This window comes from Ursus arctos, unplaced genomic scaffold (genome assembly GCF_023065955.2).
Source record: "Ursus arctos isolate Adak ecotype North America unplaced genomic scaffold, UrsArc2.0 scaffold_21, whole genome shotgun sequence".
Classification (NCBI taxonomy): domain Eukaryota; kingdom Metazoa; phylum Chordata; class Mammalia; order Carnivora; family Ursidae; genus Ursus; species Ursus arctos.
This window is the reverse complement of record NW_026622886.1, coordinates 3,039,185-3,066,516: the sequence shown is the minus strand read 5'-3', so window position 1 is coordinate 3,066,516 and position 27,332 is coordinate 3,039,185. Positions and strand designations below refer to the sequence as shown.

The 27,332-nt window shown below is 59.1% G+C and overlaps 1 protein-coding gene across 4 annotated transcripts; it reads left to right on the top strand.

Annotated features, from left to right (window-relative positions):
- The first annotated feature begins 338 nt into the window (after positions 1-338).
- Positions 339-27,332, top strand: SYNGR1 (synaptogyrin 1). Of its 4 annotated transcripts, none has more exons than XM_048217945.2 (4): positions 339-484; positions 17,806-18,043; positions 19,266-19,411; positions 20,887-21,184. In XM_048217945.2, exons 1-4 carry the CDS (start codon positions 386-388, stop codon positions 20,977-20,979), a joined length of 576 nt encoding a protein of 191 aa, XP_048073902.1. In that variant the 5' UTR covers positions 339-385; the 3' UTR covers positions 20,980-21,184. The 4 variants fall into 4 exon arrangements, with proteins under 4 accessions (XP_048073902.1, XP_057172321.1, XP_057172323.1 ...); XM_057316340.1 differs by lacking the exon at positions 20,887-21,184 and adding an exon at positions 23,593-27,332 and having other exon boundaries at positions 342-484; XM_026479265.4 differs by lacking the exon at positions 20,887-21,184 and adding an exon at positions 23,527-27,332 and having other exon boundaries at positions 345-484.

Here is a 27,332-nt window from a genome sequence, read left to right as displayed (position 1 = left end):
ACGAATAACGAACAGGGTTTCAGCCAGAGCCTTAGGCACCGCGGGACTGTGATGGGGACAGGACGGCCGGGTAGAGCGGCCGCCCGGGGGCGGGGACGTCCTGTATTTGCGGCAGCCCCCGCCTCCCCCGGCTCGGGCTCCGCAAAGAGGTCACGACGCTAGCGACGAGCGCGCCCTCCGCCCGGTCCGCAGCACGCGCGCCCCCGCGAACGAGCGCGCGCGGCCCACTGCCCGCCCGCGCCCCGGGGCCCTCCGCGCACGACGCCCCCTGGCGGGAGCCCTCGACCACGCCGGCCGCGCGAGCCGGGGAGGGGGCGGGGGCGCCGCGCACGCGCAGGGCCGGCGGCGCGCGCCGAGCGGGGGGCACCGCGCGGGTGCAGCCACGATGGAAGGGGGTGCGTACGGAGCGGGCAAAGCCGGGGGCGCCTTCGACCCCCACACCCTGGTCCGGCAGCCGCACACCATTCTGCGCGTCGTGTCTTGGGTAAGGACGGCTGGGTGGCCCGGCCGCGCTGGGGGTGGCGTGTCGTGGGGGCTCGAGCAAGGGCGGCGCGCCCGGACGGACGCCAACCCCGCCGGACCCCGGGCAAAGGTGCCGCAACCGGCGGGGAGCTTTCCGGCGGGGTGCCGGCGTTCGCCGCTCCCTCCCTCCCGGGCCCCCGGCGGGGGTCTCAGCGCTGGCGAGGGGCTCCCGCTTCTGCCGACGGCGCCCTTGCGTCCCGGCGCCCCCATTCGCTTGCGGCCCCCCATCGCCGTGACCTCCAGGCCGCAGCTATGCAGCTGGCGGCTCGGGGTGCGCGCTGCCGCACGGGCGGATCAGCGGCGGTGGGGACTGAGCCCGGGTTTCAGGTGGCCTTTTTGGTGGGGTGGATCAGGGCGTGGATCATCTCACGGGGTGCACGCCGCGCCTGCCGCGGACGTTCAAGGAGGTGAGGGCCGGAAACCAGGTTTGATGGCTTAGCCCGGAAGGTATGGAGAGATTCGTTGGGAAGCCGGATACCTGGCTTCCACCCGGGAACTGCCTCTCCTTCGCTGCGTGACCTTGGGCTGGGAACCACCCAAGAAATGTTTATGGGAAACGAGGAGTTACACACTGAGGTGGGGAGAGGCAACTCCTCTCTCATGCCTCAGTTTCCCGATTTGTAGAGACGTGGGAGGAGCCACTTTGGGCTCTGATATTTCCTGAATCCAGACCGCCCCCCGCCCAAGTACACCTGGATGCTTGTGGGGGGGATAAGGAAGAGGTCCTCTACCCACAGGGAAGAGCAGAGAGGCCTGTTCTGGACCTCCGGCCTGGTGGGGGTCAGAATCCCCCAGCAGTAGGGGGTCCCTGCTCAGACCCGGGACTGTGGGGGAGGAGGATGGGACAGAGACCGTGAGCACAGAGGGAGGGGTTCAAATGGTCTGGGCAGTACCCCAGGAGAAGAAGGCCCGTTACAGGAGGGAGTGCCTGGGGCCCCCTAGGGTTTGCTGGCCATTGCCCAGATACCCTCACTAGAGGGTCATGCCTCTGCAGGCCTGGGGCCTATTCTTGTGGGCCCATACCTGAAGGGCTAGGATTGGGGACACTGGGCAGGGTCACTATCAGCGACCCCAAGGGGCTACACCTAAGGCCAGTTGTGGCCTCAGGGTGCTCAAGCTCCCTCACTTGCTAGGTTTTCGGGGCAATATTAGGGTCTGATGGGTGGGACAGTTTGGGTGTTTATCTCTGGCCTCCCAGAGAGAAAGGAAGCTAACTGTCCTTTGTCTGAAAACGTTAAAACCTCCTCGTGGTGCTGCAAGAAGCATAGCCAAGTGTAAACCCCTTTCTTCTCAAGTACCCACCAGATGGGGAGCTCGGGGAGGGCAGGGAAGCCCCCGTGGCAGCACAGGGCCTGGCAGCGGGCCTGGCACCCTGGGCACATCCAGAACATTCATCTGTGCCAGTCTCCAGCTCCCCAGAGACCCCGACTGGCCCTCGGCAGAGATGGAGCTCTGGGGTGGCACCTGCCTGATCCGAGGGGCCAGCTGTGTGCTCTGCTCCCCTTTGCCAGCCCCTGGACCACGGGCCTGGGAGGGCGAAGCCATTGGCTTTGTGAGGGAGGTGTGGGCAGTTTGCCTGCTTGGGGCACTTCTGCCTGTGATGGCTTCATTTAGCAAAGCTTCATCAAGTCCGCTCGGCCCCTAGGGAAGGCGGCATGACTCAGACGCAGCCTTTAGCGCTCGGGGATGGCACAGTCCCACTGGGAAGGAAGCCAGGTACCCCCCGGGCAGAGGCCGTGAGAACCAGCAGAGGGGTCTCCCGGCCGTGGGAATCAGAGAGGCTTCGTGGAGAAGGTGTTATCAAATTGGGCCTTGAAGGATGAGCAGGGCTTTCCTCTGTTCACGTCCGGGTGCGGGGAGGCATTCCAAGCAGGAGGAAGGAGGAGTAACTGATGGAGAGCCCACTGTGTGCAGGGGGGCGCACGTGGTCACCCAGCTCATCCCGCTACGGCCTGCATCACCCGAGGAAGCAGGCTCAGAGAGACCCAAGGTTCCTGAGCACATAAGCGGCAGACAGAGGATCCGAACCCAAATCTTGGAGTCTCCAGAGCACATTGGTTGCTTCCCCGGGAGCTGGGAGAGGTCAGAATGCCGGCTTTCGGGATTGGGCAGGATAAAGGTCATCTGGGCCAACCACCATCTAATGCCCAAATCCCCCCACCGCCTCCTAGCTCTGCTCACTACCTTCGTGTGAGCACAGGTGGCTGATACTGGCTGACTGACACCTTTAAAACATATATAGTATTTTTTTCTGATCACGAAAGTAAATGCTTGCTGATGTCTGGAAAGTATAAACATCATTTGCAGTGGTCACCCAACAATATAAACGTACTGGACTTAATACCACCGTACAGCTAGCAATGAGGACATTTTATATCCTGTGTGTTTTACCACGGTAAAAACAATCAGGAAAAAAAATCATGCATGATCCCACCGCTCAGGGCGGCCCAGTGCTTCCTTCCAGGCTTTTTCGAAAATGTGTGGTGGGCCAACATGTTTTAACACGTTGACGAGCATGGAGAAGATGCGGTTGGAGACCTGTCCTTCGCCCTGGTGTTCCCTTGGGGCCGCACGGGGTCAGGGAGGCACCAGGCTTCACCTTCAAGCTAACGAAGCCTGAGCTCCGGGGCTAGGGTGACCGGTTCATCCCGGTTTGCTGGACCTTTCCCAGCTTTAGCGCTGCAAGTCCTGTGTCCTGGGAGCCCCATCAGTCCCACACAAACCCGGACGCCTGGTCCCTCTAACAGGACCACTCCCGTGGAGCGGCCCTAGCCCCGTGGGCTCGTGGGCTGGTGATTTTGTGCAATTTGTAAAAAACAGATCTGATTTCTGAAAGAGGGACCCCCATACCATATAAGCTTCGGGGCCTCTGCAATCCTGGATCTGCCCTAGAACCTGAGCCACCGGGGCAGACACAGATCCCCCAGCACCTCCTCTTTGGCTTCTGTAGCTCCTCTCTGCCCCCCCTTCCCCACCCACTGGCCCCCAGGCCTGGTAGTGTGATTTTGCACAGCAGGCACTGAGCGCTTTGGTTAAGTGGGCAGGGAGCTGGCAGCCCTCTGGCTCAGCTGACTGGGACCTTTCCTGCCTGGGGTGAGGAGGGCATGGCTGAGGTGGGGCCCCGACGATGAGGGCACGCTCAGAGCTGCTGCCTCTGACCTGGCTGGAGGGCTGGAGGGAGACAGGGCCGTTCCGGCTGGCGGCCAGGAGAAGGTGCCTTTAGGTTTCCCCTCGCCGAACCAGCTGTGACCACCGCTGTGCCTCAGTCTCCCCAGCTTAGTGAGGAGGACGAGCTAGGTCAGAGGTGCTCGCAGACCGTCAGTGGACACCTTTCTGTGTTCCAGAGCCGGGGAAGGGGGGGGCACGGAGCTCTGGCAGGGAGCTAGCTGATTTCATATAAAGGACCCCCTTCTCTGGCCTTTGCAATCTTACTTTTAGAGGGTCCAACTGACCTGCAGGGAAGGAATTTTGGCGCCGGTAGAGGAGAGGGTAGTTGGTGTTTTAATGTTCAGTTTGAGAACATTAAACTGGAATGTTTAATTCCATCTGGAATGCTAGAACGTTTGAAATTTCGGCCTTTTCAGGGTTGATTTCTGAAGGGCCTTGGCAGTAACATCCCAGGATTCTGTGAGTGGGGTGGGTATCACGCCCCCCCCCCACGACAGAATAAGGCACAACTTGGAGGTCTGCGGGGTCCACATTCAGTATACCCTCTTGGCCTCCCTGTCTAGGTTGCCGTGGCACCAAGGGGGGCCTGACGGGGTCTCATTGTCACCGGCACCCTCAATCATCCCAGTGAACGCTGGCTATAAAAGCTGAGTTTGCTTTGGAAACCCAGCAGCTTCGAGATGAGACCCCTTGTCCCCTCTCCTGTCCAGATCACCATTCCCTAGCCATCCTGCATCAAAATCCTGGAGCTGTGGGGTGGGGAAAGGGGGTCCGGGGTGGAGATAGAACCTCTGGCTGGCTCTGGCATTCAGTCATTCATTCCACAAATGCCAAGTCCCTGCTCTGCACCGGCCTGTGTGTCCCACCAGAGACACCCTCAGTCCAGTGACACGTACTCTTTCAGGCTTGAGACACTACAAGAAGAAAATCCAGTAGGGAGTCGCTACCACTGCCAGGGGCGTATGGAGGACTTCCAGGGGGAGGTGACTTCTGAGTTGGTTCTGATAAAGAAGTGCGGCGGGAACATTCCAGGTGGAGGGAACAGCATGTGCAAATATCCGGAGGCGTGAGGTCCGAGCGGGCTTTAGAAACGATGGTGAGCTCTTGGGGGTCCCGGGTGTGTGAGTGAGAGTGACGTCACACCCCGAGTGCGCTCAAGAGGGGCGGGCAGGGGGCGGCTCACAAAAGACCTCGGGTGACAGGTGCACACACTGGACTTCATCTGAGGGCCGTGGGCAGCCGCAGAGAGGGGTTTCAAACAGAGAAGCGCTCCCTGTGGCTGCTGTGTGAAGTGCGGCTTGAGAGGGTTCTGCGGGCACGTGTCCTGACAGGAAAGGGGTGGCCTCATCCAGCCTGTCCGCTCCCAGCACCTGGCACGGCCCGTCACTGACTCAGAGAACTACGTCCATGGAGGTCGATCACATGCTCCTTTGGCGGTTATCACTAACAGTCTTGGAATCTTCTTATCTTTTCATCCGCTGGTGGCTGACCTTTGGCTGGTCCATCTGTCTTAGGTCTGGAATGGAGTCAGTGGCAAGGAGGTCTTCAGATGTTGGCTGGTCGGATCCTGCCTTGTGTCTTGGGCATTTCCTCGTGCACAGGGGCAGTGTGGGAGCTTGGGAGCCTGGGGGAGCCTGGGATTTCATGTGGGGAGCTGGATCGCCTGAGCAGGACCTTGGAAAGTCCTGGCCTCTCCAAGCCTCATCTGTGACCTGCGATTGGAATGCTAGGTTTGGGGCAGACTCGAAGCTTTGTGAAGACGGGTGTCGAAAGGGCCTGTTATACATCCACTCCACCCAGGCCTGTGGCGTCCCGGTCGAGTGGGTTCTGTTACCCCACTTGAGGTGAGAAGCTGAGGCCCAGAGAGGTTAAGTGGAGCGGCTGGAATCCCAGCAGGCAGCTTCCGCTTCAGGGAGACCCAGCCACATGGGGAGAGCCCCAAGACCTGCTCCTGCAGGGATCTGCGCCTGCTCCTGGGAAGCTCTGAGGCAAGCCCGAGCCTGGGGAGAAAGAACAAAGGCTGGGGGAGGAGGGGCGGAGAGGAGGAAGAACCAGGAGGAAAGGAAGGGCAGATGGCAGAGCTGGCGAGGGAGCTGCACTTGGCACCGAAACCGGGAGAACCAGCTGGCAGCTGGGAGGAGAGGCAGGACAGGCCATTGGGAAGTGTCTGGGGCCTGGAGGCCTGAGGCCACGTTCTGCACCCCCTCTGACCCTGACTGGTGGTATGACTTGAGCAAGATGCCATGTGCTCTGGGCCTCAGTTTCCCCACCTGTCAAATGGGAAAAGGAGAGTCAGATTGGGCTCGTGGTTCCCAACCTTTCTATCCTCAAAGAACCCCCACTCTTGCTCCTAGCGGACTCCAGGTTGGGGGACTTTTGGACCTGTCAGTCTTTGAAGAAGTGATATCAAGAACCACACCCCCACAATGCTTTCGGGGGGGCCCACAGCAGGGGGGCCTGGGCCCCAGGTCCGTGTATGTGAGCAGAGTGTCGGTTGGATCCTGGCACGGTGGCTCATACCCCTGTGTTTCTGGAGGACACTTCCCTTCCAGGGATGGAATTATGCTCAACTCCCCTTGGTGGGGGGGAATGAGGGGGACCGTGAGGAGGGGGTGGCTGTTTGGCTGGGACAGCCCTAGGCTGCCAGGCCCAGACTCTTTAGATCCCCAACAAGCCGGGGCTCTCAGCTCACGGTCCAGGGGCGAGAGAACATGGCCTGGGTCCCTGAGTCTTCAGCCCCACTCGGAACATTCCTAATTATAAATCACACTGTAACTTGGCCTCCCCCCACAACCCCACTCCCCTGGCAGCCTTCTTTTTTTTTTTTTTTTTAAGATTTTATTTATTTATTCAACAGAGATAGAGACAGCCAGTGAGAGAGGGAACACAAGCAGGGGGAGTGGGAGAGGAAGAAGCAGGCTCATAGCAGAAGAGCCTGATGTGGGGCTCGATCCCATAACGCTAGGATCACGCCCTGAGCCGAAGGCAGATGCTTAACCACTGTGCCACCCAGGCGCCCCCCCTGGCAGCCTTCTTAAGGGGGCTCTTCTTTCCCTCATACCCTCCCTCTGCCGAGCCTGGAGGTGGGACAGGGTCCACCTGGCTCCCGAGGCTGCCTCCAGACCATTCTCCCCCAGCTTTGACTTCCCTGTTGGCCCCGGCATCCCCTTCTCTTAGGCCAGCCGCAGGTCACTCCCCTATTCCTTGAAGGTGCCTACGACTTGGCACTTGCTCTCTCTAGCCCTGCCACTGCCTTCATTCCTGGGGACTGTACCACCCGCCTCAGTGATCCTACTCCCTCCTCCGCCTCGCCTCGTCCCACAGTCCTCTCCTCAGGGGGCCATAGCCCCTCTGGCCAGGTGTACTAGAGGCCTGGCCCACCTTTCCAGCAGCTGCCTGCACTTCCCCTCTCCTGTGTCTCCAACTCTCTCTCACCTCTTGATCCCAGCGTCCCTGGGCCTGGGACCTCTGAGCCACTGACCCTTGGGCTGTGCCCTTTCCCCATCCTCCCTGTCCCCCTCTGGCTGGGCTCCTCGGAGGTCTCACCAACCCATGCCCAGCCCCAGCCTCCTGCATCCGGTGCTCACCCTGCCCCCAGGCTCTCTTATGTCTGTGGCCCCGGCGGGCCTCCCTGTAGCCACTTGGCCGGGCCTTCAGAAGACCTGTGTGGTCACAGTCTCCAAGGGTTCTCCCTCAGTTTCTCACCCTGCTCAGGCTTTCTTCCCCTCCTCTCCACCATCTGTGACCTTCTCCTTGCCAGACCCAGGTCGTTTGTCATGAACGGCTCTCTCAGCCCAACCTGGTCAGCAGGGAGAGGCTTATCCATCCTCCCCACCAGCCACAGGACACATGCACCCTGTCGTCTTCCGTGTACTACACACGGGAGTGTGTGCGGGGGGCCTGCTCTTTGCCGGGCGCTCACAGTCTGGTGGAGGGAAATGTGGTGATGAAACCAGTAAAAACACAGATGAGCACACAGCCCGAGGAGGAGGCAGTCGGGGCAGGGACAGGGGGGCGACAGTACAGTGGAGATGAGAAGGATGGGGCCAGCCAGGCGGAGAAGCGGGGAGGAGGACTTCCAGGCAGAAGGAACATCTTGGTAAAGACCGAGAAGTGCAGCAGAGCAGTGAAGAGGCTGCCACCCCCATGGATGTAAGCTGGGGGGGGGAGGGGGGCGGAGACTGCGTCTGTTACGTAACTGCCGTATCCCCGGTGCTGGATGGTGCGTGGTGTCCCGTAAGGGCTCTGTATGTGGGTGAGCGAGGTGGGGGACTGCACTGCTCTGCCTTCCCCTTTCCACCCTCCGTCCCTGTTTAGGGTCTCCCACCCAGCCTTTGAGGCCCAACTCAGATATCGCCTCCTCCTTGAAGTCTTCCAGGATCCCCCCGCCCAAGCTTGCTGTCTCCTTGCTTCCTTTGTGCTCTAGATGAATGGCTGTAAGAACTCTCAAAGCAGAAGGCATTTCCCCCTTTGTGTCTTTCTTCTTCTCTAGAAAGTGAGGCAGCCCCTGGGACCAGGTAAGACCTGGAATTTCCGCAGAGGGAAGGAAACAGTGGACAGTGTCAGGCTTGTAGGAACCAGCAGAGCAGAGTCCAGGCATCGAGGTGAGGAAGAGCTCACAGACCGGTTCTTCTTACCCGCAGAGACTGCATAGAGCCTTGATTTCCCCGTCCGCAAAATGGGGAGAGCAGTGCCTGCCCCAGGGGGCCGTTGGGGCATAGATGAGGTCCTGCCTAGGAAGGGCTCAGGTGGTGCTTGGCTGGTGTTCACAATGCTTTTCCAGGGGTGGCATTGCTCCCCTTCCCTACCTCCAGAAGTTCCGGCGTGCCCAGACATGGGTGAGGAAGGACCTGGGCTATGGCGGGGGGGCGGGGGTGTGGGTACTCCTGCCCCCACACAGCAGCCCGGGGCCCATCAAGCAGCTTGTCTCTGGGTCTCGTTGCCCCCTGCCCCCTGTGGTTACACAGGCACAGGAGGGTGAAGTACGGACAGTGCGGAGAGGAGGGGGAGCCTTCGGATCACCCGGCTGAGGCTCTCAGTACCTTGGGGACCAGGGTCTGCTTGCTCAGGCCCCTGCCCCACAGAGCCCCCTCCCCCACCGCTGAGAATGTGAGGGACAGCTTGCAGGAAGATTACGGCCTAATCCCCTGCAGGTCACACCTAAGGCTTCTGAACAGGGTGCCCGGCAGCGGAGGAGAGAAGGGACCCTGGGAGCCCCCCGACCTGACCCTGCCTCAGCCCTGCGGCTCCGCACGAGGCTTTCCAGGAAGCAGAGTGGCTGCCTGGTGCCCGTCATGTGCCCCTGTGTTGGCTTCTGCCATTTTCCTCATATGACCCCGTGGGAGGCAGGGCCCCATTCCCATGAAGGGGGGCCCCTTGGCAGCCTGACTCATCCCTCAAAAGCATAGCCACTTCTTTCCTCACAGCCTTTCCCTGGGGCCCAGGAGGCAGGATCAGAGACTTTGGTAGGGACACTGGCAGGAAGGCAGGTTCAGCTCGGGGTGATGGAGAGGACTTTTTAGGGAGTGAGCTCCCTGTGGTCAGAGGTGTGCAAGCAGAGGCCCAAGCTAAGGATACTGAGGAGCAAATACTGCCTTCTGATTCCCATGCTGCTTCTGCCCATGTCAGGTTTGCCGTTTGCTCCCCTCTAAGCCTTGCCTGACCTGCCCTCTGGGTCCAAGGAGGGAGATGTTCACCCACAAAGGAACCAATAACTAGGGACATTTGTGTATAATGATGTTATCAAGAAAATAAGGTGGATTATTGAAAAAATATTATAGATCTGGGAGTCGGGTCTGGACGGTTTCTCTGAGTAGTTGTCTTGCCCTGAGAGTTGAATGTTGAGAAGGAACCAGCAGGAGCCAGCCTGGGAGATCTGGGGAACCCTGGGTATTCCAGGTAGAGGGAACAGCCACGTGCAAAGGCCCTGAGGCAGGAATGAGCTTTGGGGAGAGCTAGAGGAGAGTGACGAGAAAGGAGTCTGTGAGGAGGGCTGGAGGCCTGGGGTTGCGATGGGACGGGGGATTCACAGTGGGGGTGGAGGTGGGTAGGACGGAGCAGGGGACTGACTTGTTCAAAGGGATCTGTTGCTGTAAAGGGGATGGTGCTGGAGTGGGAGTGGATGCACCAAGACTGGGAAGCTGCTGTCATCGCCTAGCAAGAGGTGGTCGTGGCCCTGGCCAGCATGGAGGACATGGGGTAACTTGAGTGACTTGGGGCAGGATGAAGCAGTGGGCCTGGCGCCACCCTGGGTGGCATTTGAGAATGAGCTCAGTTTGGGGTTCGAGCTCCTGGGTGGGAGCCAGTGTGTGGATGGATGAGGGGCGCTGGGGGTCACTGGGGCTGGAGAGGTCAGATGGGAGACCAGCGGCTCAAATAGGGGGACCTCAGAGCCTGCCTAGGGGCTAGACTGTACCCCCAGCCTTGGGAGGGACTAGTAAGAGTTGGGATGGGTGAGCACCCTCTGGCTGTCACTGGAGGAGGCCGGAGAGGAGGCTGTCCTGGGTCAGGCAACGTTGTAGCCTGGAGGTGGGCAGCAGCTGGGACCGTGGAGCCGAGGGCTACGGAGCAGATCAGCTGGCTGCCTGCAGTGTGTGGGGCAGGGGCCGGCGACTCCTCCAGCCATCTGGCTTAGGAACATGTCCCAGTAGAGGGTGAGACGGACAGTGCCATTCGGAGCTGGCAGGACCCAAGAGCTCCCCTCTCTACCGTTTATCTGGAGGGAAACCCAGCATGTGCCTAAAGATAGTTAAAGCCCACCTCTGGGGAGCTCCCAGCAAACAGCAGCGACCTCTGCCCCTCATGCTGGCCTGGCCCAGCTCTCCCGGGAGCTGGGTCAGCCTGATGCCTGCAGTGGCCCAGACACGGCCTGCTGCTCTGGGATGTGGAGGAATGGGGGCCCCGCCTCTCCTGCCCAATGGGGTGGTGACACAGCTCGGCAAGGCAGGTGTCCCTCCTGGCACTCATGTTTTCCTAGAGTTTGGGATCTGGAATTCACTCCTGGGGAGGCGGCTGAAGGTAGAGAATTGGCTTACATCCTGGAATGGGGTTGGAGGGGGGCAGGCCTGGGCTAGAAGCAGGCACCCTGCTTACCTGCTGTGGGCCAGCCTGTTACGGGCAGGCTAGAGTCCAGGCCTCTCTGAGCCTCAGCTTCCTCCTCTGTGAAATGGGCTAAGTGAGCCTGATTTGTGGAGAAGTTTTTAGGTTTTTTTTTTTTAAAGTTTTTAAAGATACTTTATTTTTATTAGAAAAAGAGAGGGAGGGGGGCGCCATTCGGAGCTGCACAGCGGTTAGCGTCTGCCTTCAGCTCAGGGCATGATCCCGGCATTATGGGATCGAGCCCCACATCAGGCTCTTCCGCTATGAGCCTGCTTCTTCCTCTCCCACTCCCCCTGCTTGTGTTCCCTCTCTCGATGGCTGTTTCTATCTCTGTCGAATAAATAAATAAAATCTTTAAAAAAAAAGAAAAAGAAAAAGAGAGGGAGGGAGGGGCAGAGGGAGAAGGAGAGAGAGAATCTTAAGCAGGCTCCGCAGCCATTGCAGAGTCCGACTCGGGGCTCGATCCCACTCCTGTGAGCTCCCGACCGGAGCCAAAACCCGGGCGCCTTAGACGTTTCAGTGAGGATGAAGTGACGTGATTTTTGGCAGGCACTCCCAGTCGATGCAGAGTCCCTGCAGAGGCTGTGGGGTTAGCTCGGGGTCTCCTGGGGGAGACAGACCCAGGAATGAGTTCCAACCAGGAGCGTGCCCAGGGGCAGGGTGGAGGAGAGCTTTGAAGGGTGAGGAGTTCGGTCCTATTTGAAAGATGGAAAAGGTGAGGAAGGGCATTCTGGGAGTGGGGACAGCAGGTGCAGGCTTACCAAACAGCCTGCGGCTGTGCCAACCCTGGCCCTCTGGGATGGGGGAGTCGAGTGGGGGAGGGGCAGAGGTGAGGCTGGGGCGGGGGTGGTGTCTGGCTGCTCTGGAGTCTCCGTCTCTGAATCCAGTACCCCAAGATCCTAAAATTCTGAGGTACCCCTGATTTGCTTTTCTGAGTTCACCATAGCTCTGTTCCAACTGCCATCTGGAATCCATTTTTTAAAAATCCATTTTTAAAAAGACCCAGGATTGGATTATAAAGACGGTGAAAAAACAGCCTCGGCCCATTTACATTGGTGTCTTTAAAAAAAAAAAATTTTTTTTATAGCGTTTTCTTTAGTTCAAGGAAAAGGGGTGTTTTTCTCTGTGCCTTCCCGTGACCAGCAGCCTCTCTGGGACCCCCCCCCCCCCGCCCCAGGCCTCCGTGTCCTGTTTCCAGGGCGCTGGTTTGCCGTCACGGACCTGTGGCCTGGGCCTCCAGCAGACGCGCTTGTCAGGAAGAGTTCGGCCACAGCAGCATAGAATTTCATTCTGGTTTAATTTCCATGCGTTGCCTGCTGCAGATCCGGCCTTAGCAAGTCCCCTGGAGGCCGCCTGCGCTGACGCGGAGCCTGGCACGGGGCGCAGAGACATGGGTTTGCGTCCGCAGCCACCCTGACCAGCCGCGGCCCTGGGCAGGTCCCCGAGTGAGGAGGACACGTTTCAGTCACCTAGCAGACCCTGAGGGAGCCCCCCCCTCCTCCCAGCGGGATGGGAGCTCTGGGGGACGGAAATCTGAGGCCCATGCCCGCTCTTGGGGGGCTCCCTCCCACTAGGGTGGAGGGACGGCCGCTAAATGGAGAAGTTAACCCGGGCCTTGCAGGGTCCTGGAGGGAGCTTGGGGACTGCAAGGGACCGGTTGTGTATCCTTGGCAACACCTCTCCCTGTGTAGCCTCTCGGGCCGGGTCTCGGTGAGGCTCCCTGCCCTGGGCCAGCTCTGCAGGTGCCGGGCACGCGGCATGCGCACCTGTGTCCCTGGTGGTCATCAAGCCACCCCCAGCCCCCGTTGCTCTTCCTCTCATCCCCCTCCGCCAACATGTCAGCAGATGCTGCTGGCTTTCCCTTGCACACGTGTTCAGCGCCCACCCTGTCCCACCGCCACCACTGCCCACACCTGCCTAGCCCCCAGGGGGTCTCTCAGCTTTCACCTACCCAGGGGGGCTCTTCTCAGACCTAAGTCACATCAAGTCACCCACCCGCTCCTAGGCCTGAAGTGGCTCCGAACTCTCCTGCCCCTGGAGGCTTTGGGGGTCAGGCTCTGCTGACCTGGGTGGTAGCTGGATCCGTCTCCACGGAACATAACCCACGCAGGTAGAACCTGGGTTCAGAGAGGAAATGGGGGAGGGGGGAGGTGAGCAGTGGAGGGAGGTGAGGCTCAAGGGCCTTGACAGCTAGCCCGGGAAGCTCGGATTGTGTCCGCCAGGCGGTGGGGAACAGCTTTAGGGACCTTCATGCTGCAGGCTGGGGATGGCGATCCACGGGTCTGGTCACCCCCCTGTGACACCGTGGTTCATCTGGCCTTGTGTTTCTCCCCCCACCACTCCCTCCCCGACCTAGGTGCCTCTCCAGCCCCTCCTCGGTCACTTCCTCCCACCTTCGGCCTCTGCCCTTTCTGTTCTGCCCAAAACACGCTTCCCCTCATCTTGGCACGGCTGGCTGGCTGCTTTCTCATCTGTGCTCAGAAATCGCCGCCTCGGCTCCCTTTCCTGACCCCTGCTGCCCTCCCCCCGCCCCCGTGTTGGTCAGCGGCAGTCTGGCGTCGGGGACGCTGCCTCCCCAGCACGTGCAGGTCCTCACGTGCATGACCTCATCACTTCCCAGCAGCACGCCAGTGGTTCGAGTGCTGTGGTTGCCGCGCTTACGGATGAGGGGACTGAGGCTCAGAGAGGGCGAGTCACTTGCCCAAGGTGACTCCGAGCTGCGAGGAGAGCCGTGGGCTGGAGAGAAGGACCAGAGCTGGCACAGAGCCTCCTCTCTCTGCCCCGCCCTTGGGCCCCACCGGTTCCTTGGAGGATGTTATGATCTTGTGCCTTACCCTCCTGGGGACACGCTGCCTCCAGCACGTGCCTCCCGGCCTCTCCAGGGACTCCCCGCTTCTCTCCCCCAAGAGGGCCCTGTCTTAATGGTTCCTTCTCTGCTGTCCCCAAAGCCCCAACTTCCGCCCACCTGTTTCCCTCCAACGTCCTCTTGGCCTGCTTTTGGCCGGGGGTCCACCCTTGTCCCCACCCCTGGTGGAGCATGTCTGGCAGGAAGTGCTGCCCAAGACTGCCTTCCCGGTGCTCTTCCTTCTTTCCTGGGGCCTCTGAAGAAGGGAGTTAATCCTTGCTAAGCCCGTCCGTCCCGTGCACTGCTCTGCTCAGGGCACTTGCCTGTAATTCTCCCATTAGCCCTAAAGGGAAGGTGAACTTTTGCAGAGGACCAATCTGAGGCTCAGAGAGGTTGTCATTTCCTGAGGCCACCCAGCATAGCAGCAGGCCTGGGATTTGACTCCAGCAACCCTGTGTGACTCGTCAGTGTCTGGAGTGCCCTCTAATGGAGAGGCTTTTCCATTCTGCTGGATTGGGGATGTCAGGTGACCTCCGGAGCCGGGCCTCAGATTCCTGACCCCAACAGGTTCCTGGTAGGGACCTTGGACTTCTCTTGGCGCACTGGTCCAAGGGGCTGCGTGAATGGCAGTCCCGGAGGTGTGCTGTGCATGGCTCTGGCCACCAGCCATCAGAGACTGTCTTCGTTTCCCGGTATCCAGCATCTGCCTGGCTTGTCCAGACTGTCAGTGTCCCGGGAGTCCCTTAGACAATTGCTGTGAAGTCCGGACTTCCTGCCTCTCCCCTCCCATGCCCCCGAGCACCAGACTTGGCACTCAGTCACACGGCGGGAGAGACCACCCCTCCTTCAGGGCCACCCCCAGAGGCTGAGAGTCGGCTTGGTCAGGTGGGGAAGAGCACAGGGCTGAGAATCAGAGACACTTGGGGTCAGGATCAGCCTGTCCTGTTGACAGCAGTGCCCCCTGCTGTTTCTGAGGCTCAGTTTTCCTATGCCGCTAATTGGGAGCAGGGCGAATTGCCCTCTGCGCTGCGTGGGGTGATCGTGAGGACGCAGAACGTGTGACAGGGCCACGCCGAGAGCCAGCCTTCCCGCACGGGGCTGGACCGTGGCCTTGTATACACTCTCAAGTCTGAAGTGGCAAATGTGTGGCTCACAGGCCACCACGGCCCACCTGTGTGCTCATGGTTGAACCAGGACACAGCCCCACAATCTTGTCTTTCTTTTTTTAATTGCAGAAAAACTCACGCAGTGAGCGCGCAGTAACCAATTTTAAAGCACACGGTTCAGTGGCATTTATGTTGTGCAATGAATACCTCTGTCCAGTTTCAAAACTTTTCATCACCCCATAAAAAACACCCCGAGCTCATTAAGTAATCACTCCCCATCCTCCCCTCCCGCAGCCCTGGTCGCCTCCGGTCTGCTGCTTGTCAGTTTTGCCTGTTAAGGATACAGTACATAAACAAAGGCATGTAACATTGACCTTCTGTGTGTGACTTCCTTCACCTCTTTTTCCACTCGTTTTAAGGTTCATCCGGTTGTAGCACGTGTCAGAACTGTTTTGTTGTTTGTTTTCATGACGGAACACTATTCCATTATGTGGATATGCCTCAACCTGTTTTCTCCATTCATCCATCGATGGACATTTGGGTTAGAATTTTTCTTTTTTTTTTTTTAAAGATTTTATTTATTTATTTGACAGAGATAGAGACAGCCAGCGAGAGAGGGAACACAAGCAGGGGGAGTGGGAGAGGAAGAAGCAGGCTCATAGCGGAGGAGCCAGATGTGGGGCTCGATCCGAGAACGCCGGGATCACGCCCTGAGCCGAAGGCAGACGCTTAACCGCTGTGCCACCCAGGCGCCCCTGGGTTAGAATTTTTCTTAACACACAGTGCCATGAACCAGTGATCTCCAGACTTTTGGTCATGCCCTCCTTTAGGAAAAAAAACTTTTGAATCAATCCTCCCAGTAAATGTAGATTTATCTGTTCTATATACATTTCTACTACACAGATCCAGTACATTACAAAACCCATGTAAACTATGGACATTTTAGGGGTACCCGGGTGGCTCAGATTAAGCATCTGCCTTGGGCTCAGGTCATGCTCCCGGGGTCTGGGATCAAGCCCCATGTCGGGCTTCCTGCTCAGCGGGGAGTCTGCTTCTCCCTCTCCATCTCCCTCTGCCCCTGCTCATGTATGCTCTCTGTCTCTCTCAAATAAAGTCTTTAAAAAAAAAAAAGTATAGACATCTTAGGAAATGAGATTAAAAAAATAATAATACTTCTCCTGTGTTTTCCCACTCCTGCCACGGAGTTACTGCCCATCCTGAGTATCAGGTGAGGATGAAAACATGCCTGAAATGATAGTTTCTTATTTTAGAAAAATTGGAAAACACAAAGAAGTGGAAAACGGACAGTAAAAATCCCCTCCGGCCTCTGCGTCAGGCTCACTGAAGACCACCGCTGAGGCTCTGCCTGTTGAGTCCGGGCCCCTTCATCCTCAAACGGTTTCAGGGGAGGGAGAGGCAGGAGGATAAAGCATGAATTTTTTTTTTTTTAAGATTTTATTTATTTGAGAGAGAGAGAGAGCACCCAAGCAGGGGGAGGGGTAGAGGGAAAGAGACAAGCAGACTCCCCTGAGCGGGGAGCCTGATGCAGGGCTCAATCCCAGGACATTGAGATCATGACCTGAGCTGAAGTCAGAGGTGCCCCTGAAGCATGAACTTTAGAGTCCAGCCCTGGACTCTAAAACCTTATGGTTTTGTGACTCTGGTCACATGAATCAATACTCATACCTTAACTATCTCATCTGCAAAATGCTGGTGATACTAACGTATTAGTTAGCTATTGCTGTGTAACAAAATATCCCAAAACGAAGTGGCTTTAAACAACAGATTTGTCCTCTCCTAGTTTCTGACGTCAGGAATCTGCTTAGCCAGCTGCCGCTGCCTCAGGATCTCTCATGGGTCACATCGTGGGGTCAGCCAGGGCTGTGATCCTATCTGCAGGCTGAGGGCGGATCCATTTTCGAGCCCACTTACCTGGTACTGGCAGGACTCAATTCCTTACGGGCTGAGTTGACTGTTGGCTGGAGGCCTCCGTCAGTCCATGCCACGTGGGCCTCTCCACGGGGCGGCTCAAAACATGGCAGCTTCTTCCATTAGAGCGAGCAAGCAGGGAGTGGCAAGAGAGGGTAAGCAAGTGGAAGCCAAAGTCTTTGTGCTCTCCTGGCAGAGATGTTATCTGTTGCTTTTTGCAATATGCTGTTGGTTAGAAGTGAATCACGAGGCCGGGCCCACACTCAAGGGGGAGGAGGTTGCACAAGGCTGTGAATACCGGGAGGTGGGGTCGGGAGATGGGGGGGCCGCCTACCCAGCTACAATAGACCCATCAGAGAGGGTCGGTGGGGTAAACGAGGTACCACGTGCACTGTGCTCGGGGACGTGCAGGTTGCCCTGGCATTGGCTAGACTGTGACTGGTGTTACTCTTTTTTTTTTTTAATTAATATGTTTATTTGAGAGAGAGAGAGAGAGAGAGAACGAGCGATGGGAGGGGCAGAGGGAAAGAACCCCGTGCAGACTCCCTGCTGAGCGCAGAGCTGGCCACGGGGCTTGATCCCAGGACCCCAAGATCATGACCTGAGCCCAAACCAAGAGTCAGAGGTTTAGGGGCACCTGGGTGGCTCAGCTGGTTAAGCGTCTGCCTTCGGCTCAGGTCATGATGGGAGATGGGGCTGGGCCTGTGCCAGCATCTGGGGGAGGCAGCCTAGGGGTGGGGGCTTGGCAGGTCTACCTCCAAGAAGGGCATGAGATCACTCGTTCTGGGAGGCCAGGTCCAATTCTACAAGAATCTTGGTGTCAGGAGAAGACGGCCTCTCAGGACCTGGTGGGTACGTACCTGACGGTACGGGCAAATCTGTGGTCAGAGGGTCCTTAGAGCCCGAGGCGGAGGAAGAAAGCGATTGTGCCCTCCTGCGCCGTGTGCCCCTGAGCGCGTTGTCCTCCCTCTCTGGGCCTCCCCTCCGCAATGCCCGCTTAACAGCAGCCTTGTGGACGTTTGGGGTGAAGAGGGCTCCCTGGGGTGGGGGCACGCGGCAGGCCGAGGGGCGTAGCCTCCCTTCCCCAGGCCCGGCGCTGGGTCTCAGGCCCGGCCCGGCCCCTTCCCCACCCGACAGGTGTTCTCCATCGTGGTGTTCGGCTCCATCGTGAACGAGGGCTACCTCAACAGCAACTCGGGGGGCGAGAAGTTCTGCATCTACAACCGCAACCCCAGCGCCTGCAGCTACGGCGTGGCCGTGGGCGTGCTCGCCTTCCTCACCTGCCTGCTCTACCTGGCGCTGGACGCGTACTTCCCGCAGATCAGCAGCGTGAAGGACCGCAAGAAAGCTGTGCTGTCCGACATCGGAGTCTCGGGTGAGTCCCCCCCGGCCACGGGGGCGGGGTGAGGGGACAGACTCGGGGTCACGTGGCTGGCAACAGGGAGTGGTGGGACCAGGCCCGGGCCTGAGACCCTGGGACGGCCCTCGGCTCCACAGCAGGGAGGGGACAGGGCTTCCTGCCCTCCAGGCCTTTTCTCTATCACCTCCCTTGGTGGAGCCTCGTTGAGAAGTAAGGCAAGTAAGGCGCACAGTCCAGGCCCGGGGAGGGTGACCTGCTGTCCCTGTCCTCCAGAAACAGCCTTTGGCAGAGATGACCTGACCTCTGTCCCCACGAGTTCTGAGGCTCTGATCACTGGGTGCTTTGGTCGAGGGGCAGTGAGGCTTTGGCTGTGGTCTCAGGCCTCTGGCTGGGACTTCCCCCCCATTACTGGGCCTGGGACTCTCAGGATGAGCCTGGCTGACTGGAAGCAGTAAGGCCAGTCCCTTAAACTTGAGAGAATGAAATTAGTAGTTCTCAAACTGTATTCCACGGAGCCCCAGGGTTCCCCAGCAGTGCCTGTGGGAGATGTTGGTCTCCAGACAGCCCAGCCCTTCGACACACACACGCTTTATCGGAGCAGCTCTGGTTCTTTCTGGGTGGACTCTGGGCACCCACAGATCTCATTGCCACAAGGCTCCCACGGCTCAACTCCCCAGGCCCCTCCCTAACCTCGGGCTTTGCCAGGCTGCAGGCACAGGAGAAGTCAGTGCTCAGACCCGCGCAGCCCAGCTGCCCCCCTTGCCCAGCCTCCTCCAGCCTCTCTCTGCCCACTTCTCTGGAAGGCCACAGTGGGCCGGGGGTCAGACCAGTGCCCCTCCCAGACTGCTGCAGGGCGCTCTGCAGTCCCCAGGCAGGGATTCAGCTAGGATATCTGTGTTTGGCTGAGGTGACAGAAATGCCCGCCCAGGCTGACTGACTTTTCTCTCTCTGTCTCTCCCTCCTTCCCTCCCCTCACTGCCCCTGGCTCTCCCCGGCTCTGCTGCTGGCTGCGCGGCCCGCACGGCCGGCTCCTTTCTGTGCTCTCTCTCCCGCTCCGCATCTGACCGACCTCCCTGCTCTGGCCTCACCTTCCCTGTGCTTCCCTCTCTGGCACCCCCCTGCCCCCGCCTCTCCCTTTGGGGGTGGGGGAGTGTGGGAGCCGTGCTTCTCCCTGTTCCTCCCCACTCACCCTCTCTCGCGTGTGGCCCCTTCTGCCTGGCCCTGGTGGACCCCCCAGCCTTCTGGGCCTTCCTCTGGTTCGTGGGCTTCTGCTTCCTGGCCAACCAGTGGCAGGTGTCCAAGCCCAAGGACAACCCGATGAATGAAGGGACAGATGCTGCCCGGGCGGCCATCACCTTCTCCTTCTTCTCCATTTTCACGTGGGTGAGTACAGCCGCCCGCGCAGCGCGCACTCTCCCGGCCCAGCCAGGCCTGGGCTGCCGGCCTTGCCGCTTCGCCAGGGCCTCCTGCTTCCTGGGGCCCGAACGGCCCCCTGCGTCTCTCCTCGACGCTCACACAGGGCCGCATCCTGAGGAAGGAGGCTGTCGCCAGTGCCAGCGAGGACAGTCCCCTAGGACGGGAGACCCTCGCTTTGGCACAGAGCACCCCCCTCCAGTGATCGTGAACGCCCCTCACAACACTCTGGTAGCTGGGTCGTGGGCATTTACTCTAACCTTTTCCAAACACAAGCAGAGGCCTAGCCGGGAAGATAAGGCTCCTAGGCGTCAGGAGACCTGGGCCACATCTTGGGGCTGCCTCTAATTTTCCGGGCCTCTGTCTTCCCATCTGTAAAATCAGGAGATTGGATTTGGGGTGGGAGGGTGTCACAAACCCAGACGCCCATGGGGCAGGCAGCACGTGAGAAATGATGAGTGGGCCGGTGGCAGGTGCATGGCCCAAAATGGGCACCCTCGGCCCCTGTTCCAAAGCAGAAATGGGGATCCACACTGGCCAGGTCTTCCTGTTTTCCAGGGAAGCCAGAAATCTGAATTTCTGTGTGAAATCTGATCTTTTATGTGTTAGCGATTTATTCAGGTTAAAAAAATACCATGTGGATCAAAGAAAGCACGTCTCTGGGCCCGACTGGCCAGCGGCCCCCTCGGCAAGCTCCAGACCCGGGCTGGGCCTTCTTTCCCACCGGTTCCGGGGTGCCTTGATGTACTTTTTCTCCCCTCATCTCCCTCCTGCAGATGTCTGGGGTCACGTGGGCTCCAGGCTCCCGTCCCAAGGGTTCTCCCACCCCTGCGTGCACCCCCTTCCCCTCCAGGCCTTCCGGCTGACCTGAGCCCAGCCTTTTGCAAGAGCCCCTGGGGCTGGATGTGGACTGCCTTCGCCCCTTCTGCAAAGCGTGCTGCAGCCAGCCCTCCCTGTCCCTCTACCCTCCTGGGCTTGTCCTGGAGTGACTTCCTGCTCCTTACGATGGCCCCTGAATATCCATTTTTCTCTTGGGACCCCCCCCCCGCCAGCGATGGAACATGAGGAACTAGAGTTTAGAGAACACCTGTGGTTCAGGCCCCAGCTCCCCAGCTGTGGTCACACCAGCCGTCCAGGTCCTCAAGGTTGAGCAGGAAGAATCAGGTGATCCCAGGGCATCTCAGACCAGAGAAGGTGCCCCATGTGTGGGGATGACCCAGCGCCGCCCCCCCAGCCCTACAGGGAGGTATTTGGAACAGTGAGCCCTGAGATGGGGGAGGGGTTCATGGAGGAGGAGTGGGTGATTGGACAGCAGGACTTCCAGGGGCAGATCCAAAAGCCTGACTGACAGGTGCCCACTGGCCCACTGAAGCCAGCCTCCCTGCTGGCACTTCTGCCTTTCCCAGCTCTTCCCCACTGGCCTCACCCCTGCTCTCTCCTGGCAGAGCCTGACCGCAGCCCTGGCCGTGCGGAGATTCAAGGACCTTACCTTCCAGGAGGAATACAGCACACTGTTTCCCGCCTCGGCACAGCCGTAGGCCTGCCCAGCTTCCAGAGGCAGGGGTGCCCCGTGTCATGCGCAGTTGTGGGGGGCGGCCTGCTGCCTGGAGTGGCCAGGATACCAGGGCACGCAGGGCAGGGGAAGGCTGGCTGGCGAGGCCAGTTCAGTCCTGCCACTTATTCACTTGTTGCCTCCTTTATGTTTCGTTTGTCCATTCATTCAGTAAACATTTATTGAGCTGTGTTGTGCCTAGTGATGAATCAGACGGGGTCCCTGGCCCCCGGAGCCCACGGGCTGGGGAGGGGAAGACAAATGCAGTTCCCCCCAAACAGACTGCCAGGGACTATCAGAGGGTTGGAGGTGGGTCGTACACGGGCTGCCAGGGTGCTGACTCTGGGCATTGGGAGAGCCTGGCCCTCGCTGCAGCACGAAGGCTGACCTTACAGTCCCCGTGGAGGCTGGCTGCTGGGGGGGCCTGGCCGAGGACGTCAGCGGACTCCTCGCCTGGCTCTGCTCTCGTATGCTGTGTGACCCTGGGCAGAGCCCTGCACCTCTCTGAGCCTCTGTCCACTACCCAGTGGACCAACCTCTCAGGGCTGTTGTGCAGACGAAAGAAAGGCTGGCACAGGGCTTGGCACAGAGATGCTCAATAAATGTAGGTCTTTTGTTCTTTCATACATTCATTCATTCATTCTCTCCCAGGAGTCAGAGACACCTCCATAATCCCTGCTTTGGGGGCAATTCTCATGGGGTGAGTCCTTGTTCTTCCAAAAGGCTCTGGCCTCCAGTTCTACGCGGCCTCCAGTTACCTGGGCAGGATCCACCTATCCCTCCACTGTCTGCAGGAGCTGAGGGAGTCTTAGAGCAAATAGGCCCCCAGAGCAAAGCACAAAGAGAGTGAGCTTCCTAACTCTAGAGGCATACAAGTGCAGTCGGCCACAGACAGTGTACCCACTCTGATGAAGCAGGGCCAGGCGCGCCACCAGGTCGCTGGGCTCTGAGCAGAACCCCCAGCCTCCCCTTTGCACCCCAGTCCAGCAGGGTCCCTGTCCTGCTCCCCCTCCCCCCCCAGGCTCTTGTGTTGTGGCCTCGAACTGGCTGGCAAAGGGAGGCCTGAGTTCCTCAGCTCAACTCCTGTACGCCTGGTCCGCCTTTCTCAGGCTCCCGTACTGCTTTAAACAGCCACCATGCAGAAGGACTGCCCCTCAGAGCTTTTACCAGTGACACAAATCATCAGTGCCTAGTCACTGGGCTTCTGGAATTTTCTAGAATAAAATGCCAAGCACACTTCACCCCCTACCTCTCACCAGATGGCCCTTTGGGGTTCCTTGTTGGTTTCTTGCCTTGTCAGGGGGCTGATGAAAGGGAAGGAGATGGGGAGGGCCCCGGCCAGGGAAGAGGCAGGACCTCTGTGTCCAGGTCTGGGTTCTGGCACTAACTCTGCCATGACGTCTCCCTTAACCAAGCCTCAGTCTTCCCAGCCCAAAAGCGGGTATGTAGAGCATTAGCATCTTTCCATCGGTGTTTCCGGGTAGTCTGCTAGAAAAATCTCGGGCGGAGGCTTTCCATGTAAACCTAAAAGCTATTTTTTAAAATTTATTCCCTAGCTTGGTGTGGTCAATGTCATTGTCCTTAATAACAATGCAATTGTTTTTGCTGAAAAAGAATTTCCCACCTACGTACATGTGCTGTAGACCAGGCTTTCCCAACTAGGTCCTGTGGGAAAGGGCTTTGCTGGTCAGATAAGGTTGGCAAATGCTGCTTGCCATAGTTTTCCCCTGGGGGATCCCAGCATACATGAGTCAAGGCTCTGACAAGTCCTGTGGCTTATTTTACTCTGTTCCCAAACTTGTTTGACCATATGTTTTAGTTAGAATGAGGTTCAGCAGCGCGTGATATTATAAATCACAGTGGTTTAAATGAAGCCCAAGTCTGAGAGGACAGTCCAGGGCTGGCATAGTGGCTCCAGAGGTCTTTCGTGACCCAGGCCTTTCCCATCCCTCCAATTTGGCTCATGGACCTCGTGGTCCTGCGTGGCAGCTAGGGCTCTAGCTACCACATCCGCATTCCAGGCGTCAGGTCCAAGGGTGGGACAGAGGACTTGGGGCAGTGTGCTGGCCGGGACTTAGTCACGCGCTTACACCTAGCTGCAAGAGAGACGGGACGGCTTTTAGGAGATGCCAGCTGTTCTCTAGCCCCCCAAAAATCTGTGTTCCCCATTCCGCATAACACCCCTGAGAACACAGTTTGAGAATGGTGTTGTGGCCTTTGGGCCATTTTAACACTCCAGAGCGGAGGACATTTGCTGACCCATCAGGACCTCTGGGATTGGGGGACAGGGGACGGGTGACTTCTGAAGGTCTTTCTGGCCGGATGGACAGTGTGGCTCTGCATGTCTCAAGGGCTGGCCGCCAGGACAGACTCCCCCTCAGTCAGGCTTGGTCTCGTCTCCCGTGCTTTGAGGATATTTAACCCCTACTGCCTGTGTCCTGTGAACTAACTGCCACTAACCCGCTGTTCTTGTCTGTCTCTCCTCTAACCATCCCCTCCCGCCTGTCCTTGTCCCCGCCGGCCCCCATCCCAGGCGGGTCAGGCCGTGCTGGCCTTCCAGCGGTACCAGATTGGCGCCGACTCGGCCCTCTTCTCCCAGGACTACATGGACCCCAGCCAGGACTCCAGCATGCCTTACGCCCCCTACGTGGAGCCCAGCGCCGGGCCAGACCCCGCCGGCATGGGCGGTACCTACCAGCAGCCCGCCAACACCTTTGACACCGAGCCCCAGGGCTACCAGTCGCAGGGCTACTGAGCTGCAGTGACCACCTGCCCCTCGCCTGTCCCCGCCCCGTCCCCAGCTGCCCCCCGCCCTTTCCCCCTGCCCACACCCAGACCCCTGCTCCCTCTCAGGCTGCCCTGCCCAGCGCCTTGGCAGCCTCTGGGTTGTTCCCCTGAGGTCCAGGGCAGCTCAGGGTGGGCTGGGGCTGCAAGGGGCTGGAGGTTCGTCTCCACATGTGTGCAAGTCTGTCCAGCAGGGGCTGGGGGCGTTCGCGTTCGTGCATTGTGTCACCGAGCGTTCATCGAGTGCCTGCTGTGTGTCAGGTATGTGCTTGACACCGGTGGTGAGAGACCAGTGCTCCCGGGAAGAGGGAAGACGAGGCACAGAGAAGCCCCGCTGGTCCCGGAAGTGGAAATCGGTGTGAAAGATAGACCGGACGGTGCTGGGAAGGTTTGGCTCCAGGGTGGGTGGGAACACCTGCAGGACATCGGGGCCTGGAGAGGTCAAGGTCCCTTGCCCAGGGTCACTCAGGCAGCCAGTGATAGAGTTGGGGCCAAGCCCGGGCCACCTGACCAGAGAGCCCCTGCTGTCCCCAGTCCTCCCTGCCTTCCCCGTCCCCGAGCCTGGGGCTCCACCACTCAGTACTCCCGTCACTCTGGGAGGCCTCGGGGACCTCAGCCCGTGAGATAACCCTGATTCTGCTGCAGGTCAGGGGCTTGTTCTGCCAGGCTGCTCCCCACAGTGGGACAGCCCTGCCTCTAGGCCCCTCTCCCCACATCCCCACCGGCCCCTCCCCTGGCCTCCCATCAGGGTGGGAGGGCCAAAGGGTTCGCCTCACTTGCTTGTTTCCCCATGTACTGCTCCATGCTGTGCGTGCCCCACCGGGAGCTCCAGCACCCTCTGTGTGGCCTCCCAAAGGATTGACCATCATCCCTGCCCAGGGCTGGGTGGACAAGGAGGCCCAGAATGGGGAGCGACCGGCCCAAGGTCACAGTGAATAAGTGGCAGAGCTGGGCTTGCTGCCTGGGTTTCTTGGCCCCAGCCACCCAGCAGGTGCCCGATTCCCTGTCCTGCCCTTGTGACCTCCCAGGAAACAGAACTGATCTGGGACACTGTGTCATATTTCCCTCAGCCGGGGTTAGCCAGGGGCTCAGGGGCCGGAACAGCCAAGGACATGGAGGGTCCTTCCACTGGCCTTCCAGAAGGCCTGTTGAGAGGACAGTCACCCTGTGGGAGTCCGAGTAGGGGGCAGGGGGCTCTGGAGCCAGCAAGGCCAGCCTTCGAGCTGCTGCCATGGGACAGACTGCTCCCAGCATGAACGCTGAGAGCCCCTGGTGCGTGGTGGGCTGGGGGAGGCTGGGGGCTGCAGTGCAGACGGTAGCAAGTGTCTCCAAAGGCACAAGGAGGGTTGGGGAGGGACTCTCGCACAGGCGGATTCTTCACTGAATCTTAAAGGACAGGGAGGCCTTAAAGGAGAGAGAGAGAGAAGTGTGGGGAGACGTGGGGCCCCGGGTCCACTGGCCAGTGCCCCGCGGAGCAGGGCCAGGGGATTGTGACTTGGCTCCATGCTGGATGTTCCCCCGCCAGCACCCCATGCCCCCACGAGAACCCTCAGAGACAGGTGATACTCACTCGCTTGCCCATTGACTCCGTGGCTGTCCTGTGCCAGGGATTCAGAAGGTGTGCGAGCTGGCCATCCAGAGATGAGCACCAAGCCAGCCACCGTACCCAGGGTCCACGAGAGGGCAGGGTGCTATCTGCACGCTTGCCAAGGGACGCGGCGCCCCTAGGAGGGGCCGGGAGGACGGGCAGCAGTTAGCCATGAGGGAAGGAGAAGGAATTTCCTAGGTAGAGAGGTAGCATCGTTGTCCCCACTTAACAGAAGGGGAAACTGAGGCTCAGAGTGTAAACGAGTTAGCAGTGGAGCGTGGATCTGAACGTAAGCCTGTTCAAGTCCTCATAAGGGGCAGCAATGACAGGAGAGAACCCCAGACAGCTGAGCAATAGCTGGTCATCGCAGACTTCAGTTTTCCACATGGCAAGGGGCTCTGTCTCTGGTACCCCCGCCCCGCAGTGGTGCAAGTGAGGATGGGATGGGGTTGTGGCATCTACCAGGCCGAGCAGCGGAGCCTGCACCGGGGCCAGGTTTGCGAAGCAGGTAAGGGCATGGGTGCTTGTGGGGGCGCTTCTGGCAAATGCAGGGGGCTGAGACAGGTCCTTCCCCTCACCCACCCCCCACCAAACACCCCCTGCCGATGGACCCCAGGAGACCCCAGGGTGCCGCCCATCCATTCTCCCCGGCACTGACCAGTGTCTCGGGATACTGAGCCAGAGGGCAGGCTGCACTTAAGGCTTCACCGATCCCCTGGGTGTTTCTTAGAGACTCTCCCTGCCTCCCCAGACCAGGAAAGCTTACGTCAGGACCCCTGCTAGGGGGGAGGGGCATGGAATCTTGTCTTTGCATTCCTCATTCCACCTGGGGTACAACCCAGACATGATCCCACCATAAGGCTGGGTGTTGGCAGGGGCCAACTGGTGGAAGTGAGAAGCAGGGAGAGGACGGGATTCAGCTGGGACCCAGGGCTCCTGACTCCCCTTCTGGGAGGTTGGTAGGGATGCCCTGCTGCTTCCACTGGCTGAGGACAGCCCCCTGGAGGCCCCAAACTTTGAGCCTGTGCTCACAGGCCAATGGTATCCTCTTTTCCCTCCCTCTGCCTCTCCCTTGCTTCCAACTCTTTCTTTGGAGAAGTCCGCCCCTGCAGCCTGACCTTGCTGAGTTTGGGCTCCCTCCTTCCACCAAACACAAGAGAGGGCCCAGGAAAACTGGGTTCCACACAAGTTCAGAGCTGCAAGGACCCTTAGAGATGGTAGAGTTGGCCGGTAAGACAGTCACTTGTCCAAAGGTACGCCCAGAGTCAGAGGTTGAGGACCTAGGTCTCCTGCTGCCGAGTTAACACTCATCCTGCACAGCCATGGGCCATCTGCCTGGGTATGGCTTCTGGTACCTGGGGGTGTGACAATCAAGGGACTAATTCCCCAGGGACTGGCATCCGCTCCCCTACTCCAACCTCCCCTGTGATTTTTGATCTTCAAAGACTCTTGGGGGTCCCAGGCTTCCCCCATGTAACCAAGAGCTCCCACTCGTTACCCCTTGAGGGCCCCCCAACCTTGGCCCAAGACCCCTTTGATTCTCTAAGGAGCAGGAAGGGGGAATACCCCTCCCAAGAGTTTGTGGGAGGATGGGCTGGTCCAGCCATCTCCCAGCGCTGCCCCTTGATGTGACACTCCCCGTCCCCTGGTGCCCACAGCCCTTGTCTGGGTGTCCTGGCCCTCCCGCAGCATAACTGCCTGTGTATAGTATAAATATATATATTTTCTATATATAAGATGTATAATATAAGGCTCCACAAATCTATCTCTGTGTGTGTGCGTGTGTGCAGTGAATGGCGGTCCCCATCCTGGGCCCCCACTCTGGATTCCCCCCACCACCTGGTCAAGTCTCAAGAGTGAATCCAGTGGCCCCGTGGCACCCTCTGTTATGACATCTGTCCATTTGTGGTGAACCAAGTGAAGGTGGTGACTTCTGGTGACATACTAATAAAGTGAGGACAAACCCA

Bases quoted from the DNA above. Each gene is read 5' to 3' on its own strand.
- SYNGR1 (XM_057316338.1), top strand. From the start codon at position 386: ATGGAAGGGGGTGCGTACGGAGCGGGCAAAGCCGGGGGCGCCTTCGAC. The intron at 485-17,805 runs GTAAGGACGGCT...CCCACCCGACAG, and splicing joins TTCTGCGCGTCGTGTCTTGG to GTGTTCTCCATCGTGGTGTT. The intron at 18,044-19,265 runs GTGAGTCCCCCC...TGGACCCCCCAG, and splicing joins GTCCGACATCGGAGTCTCGG to CCTTCTGGGCCTTCCTCTGG.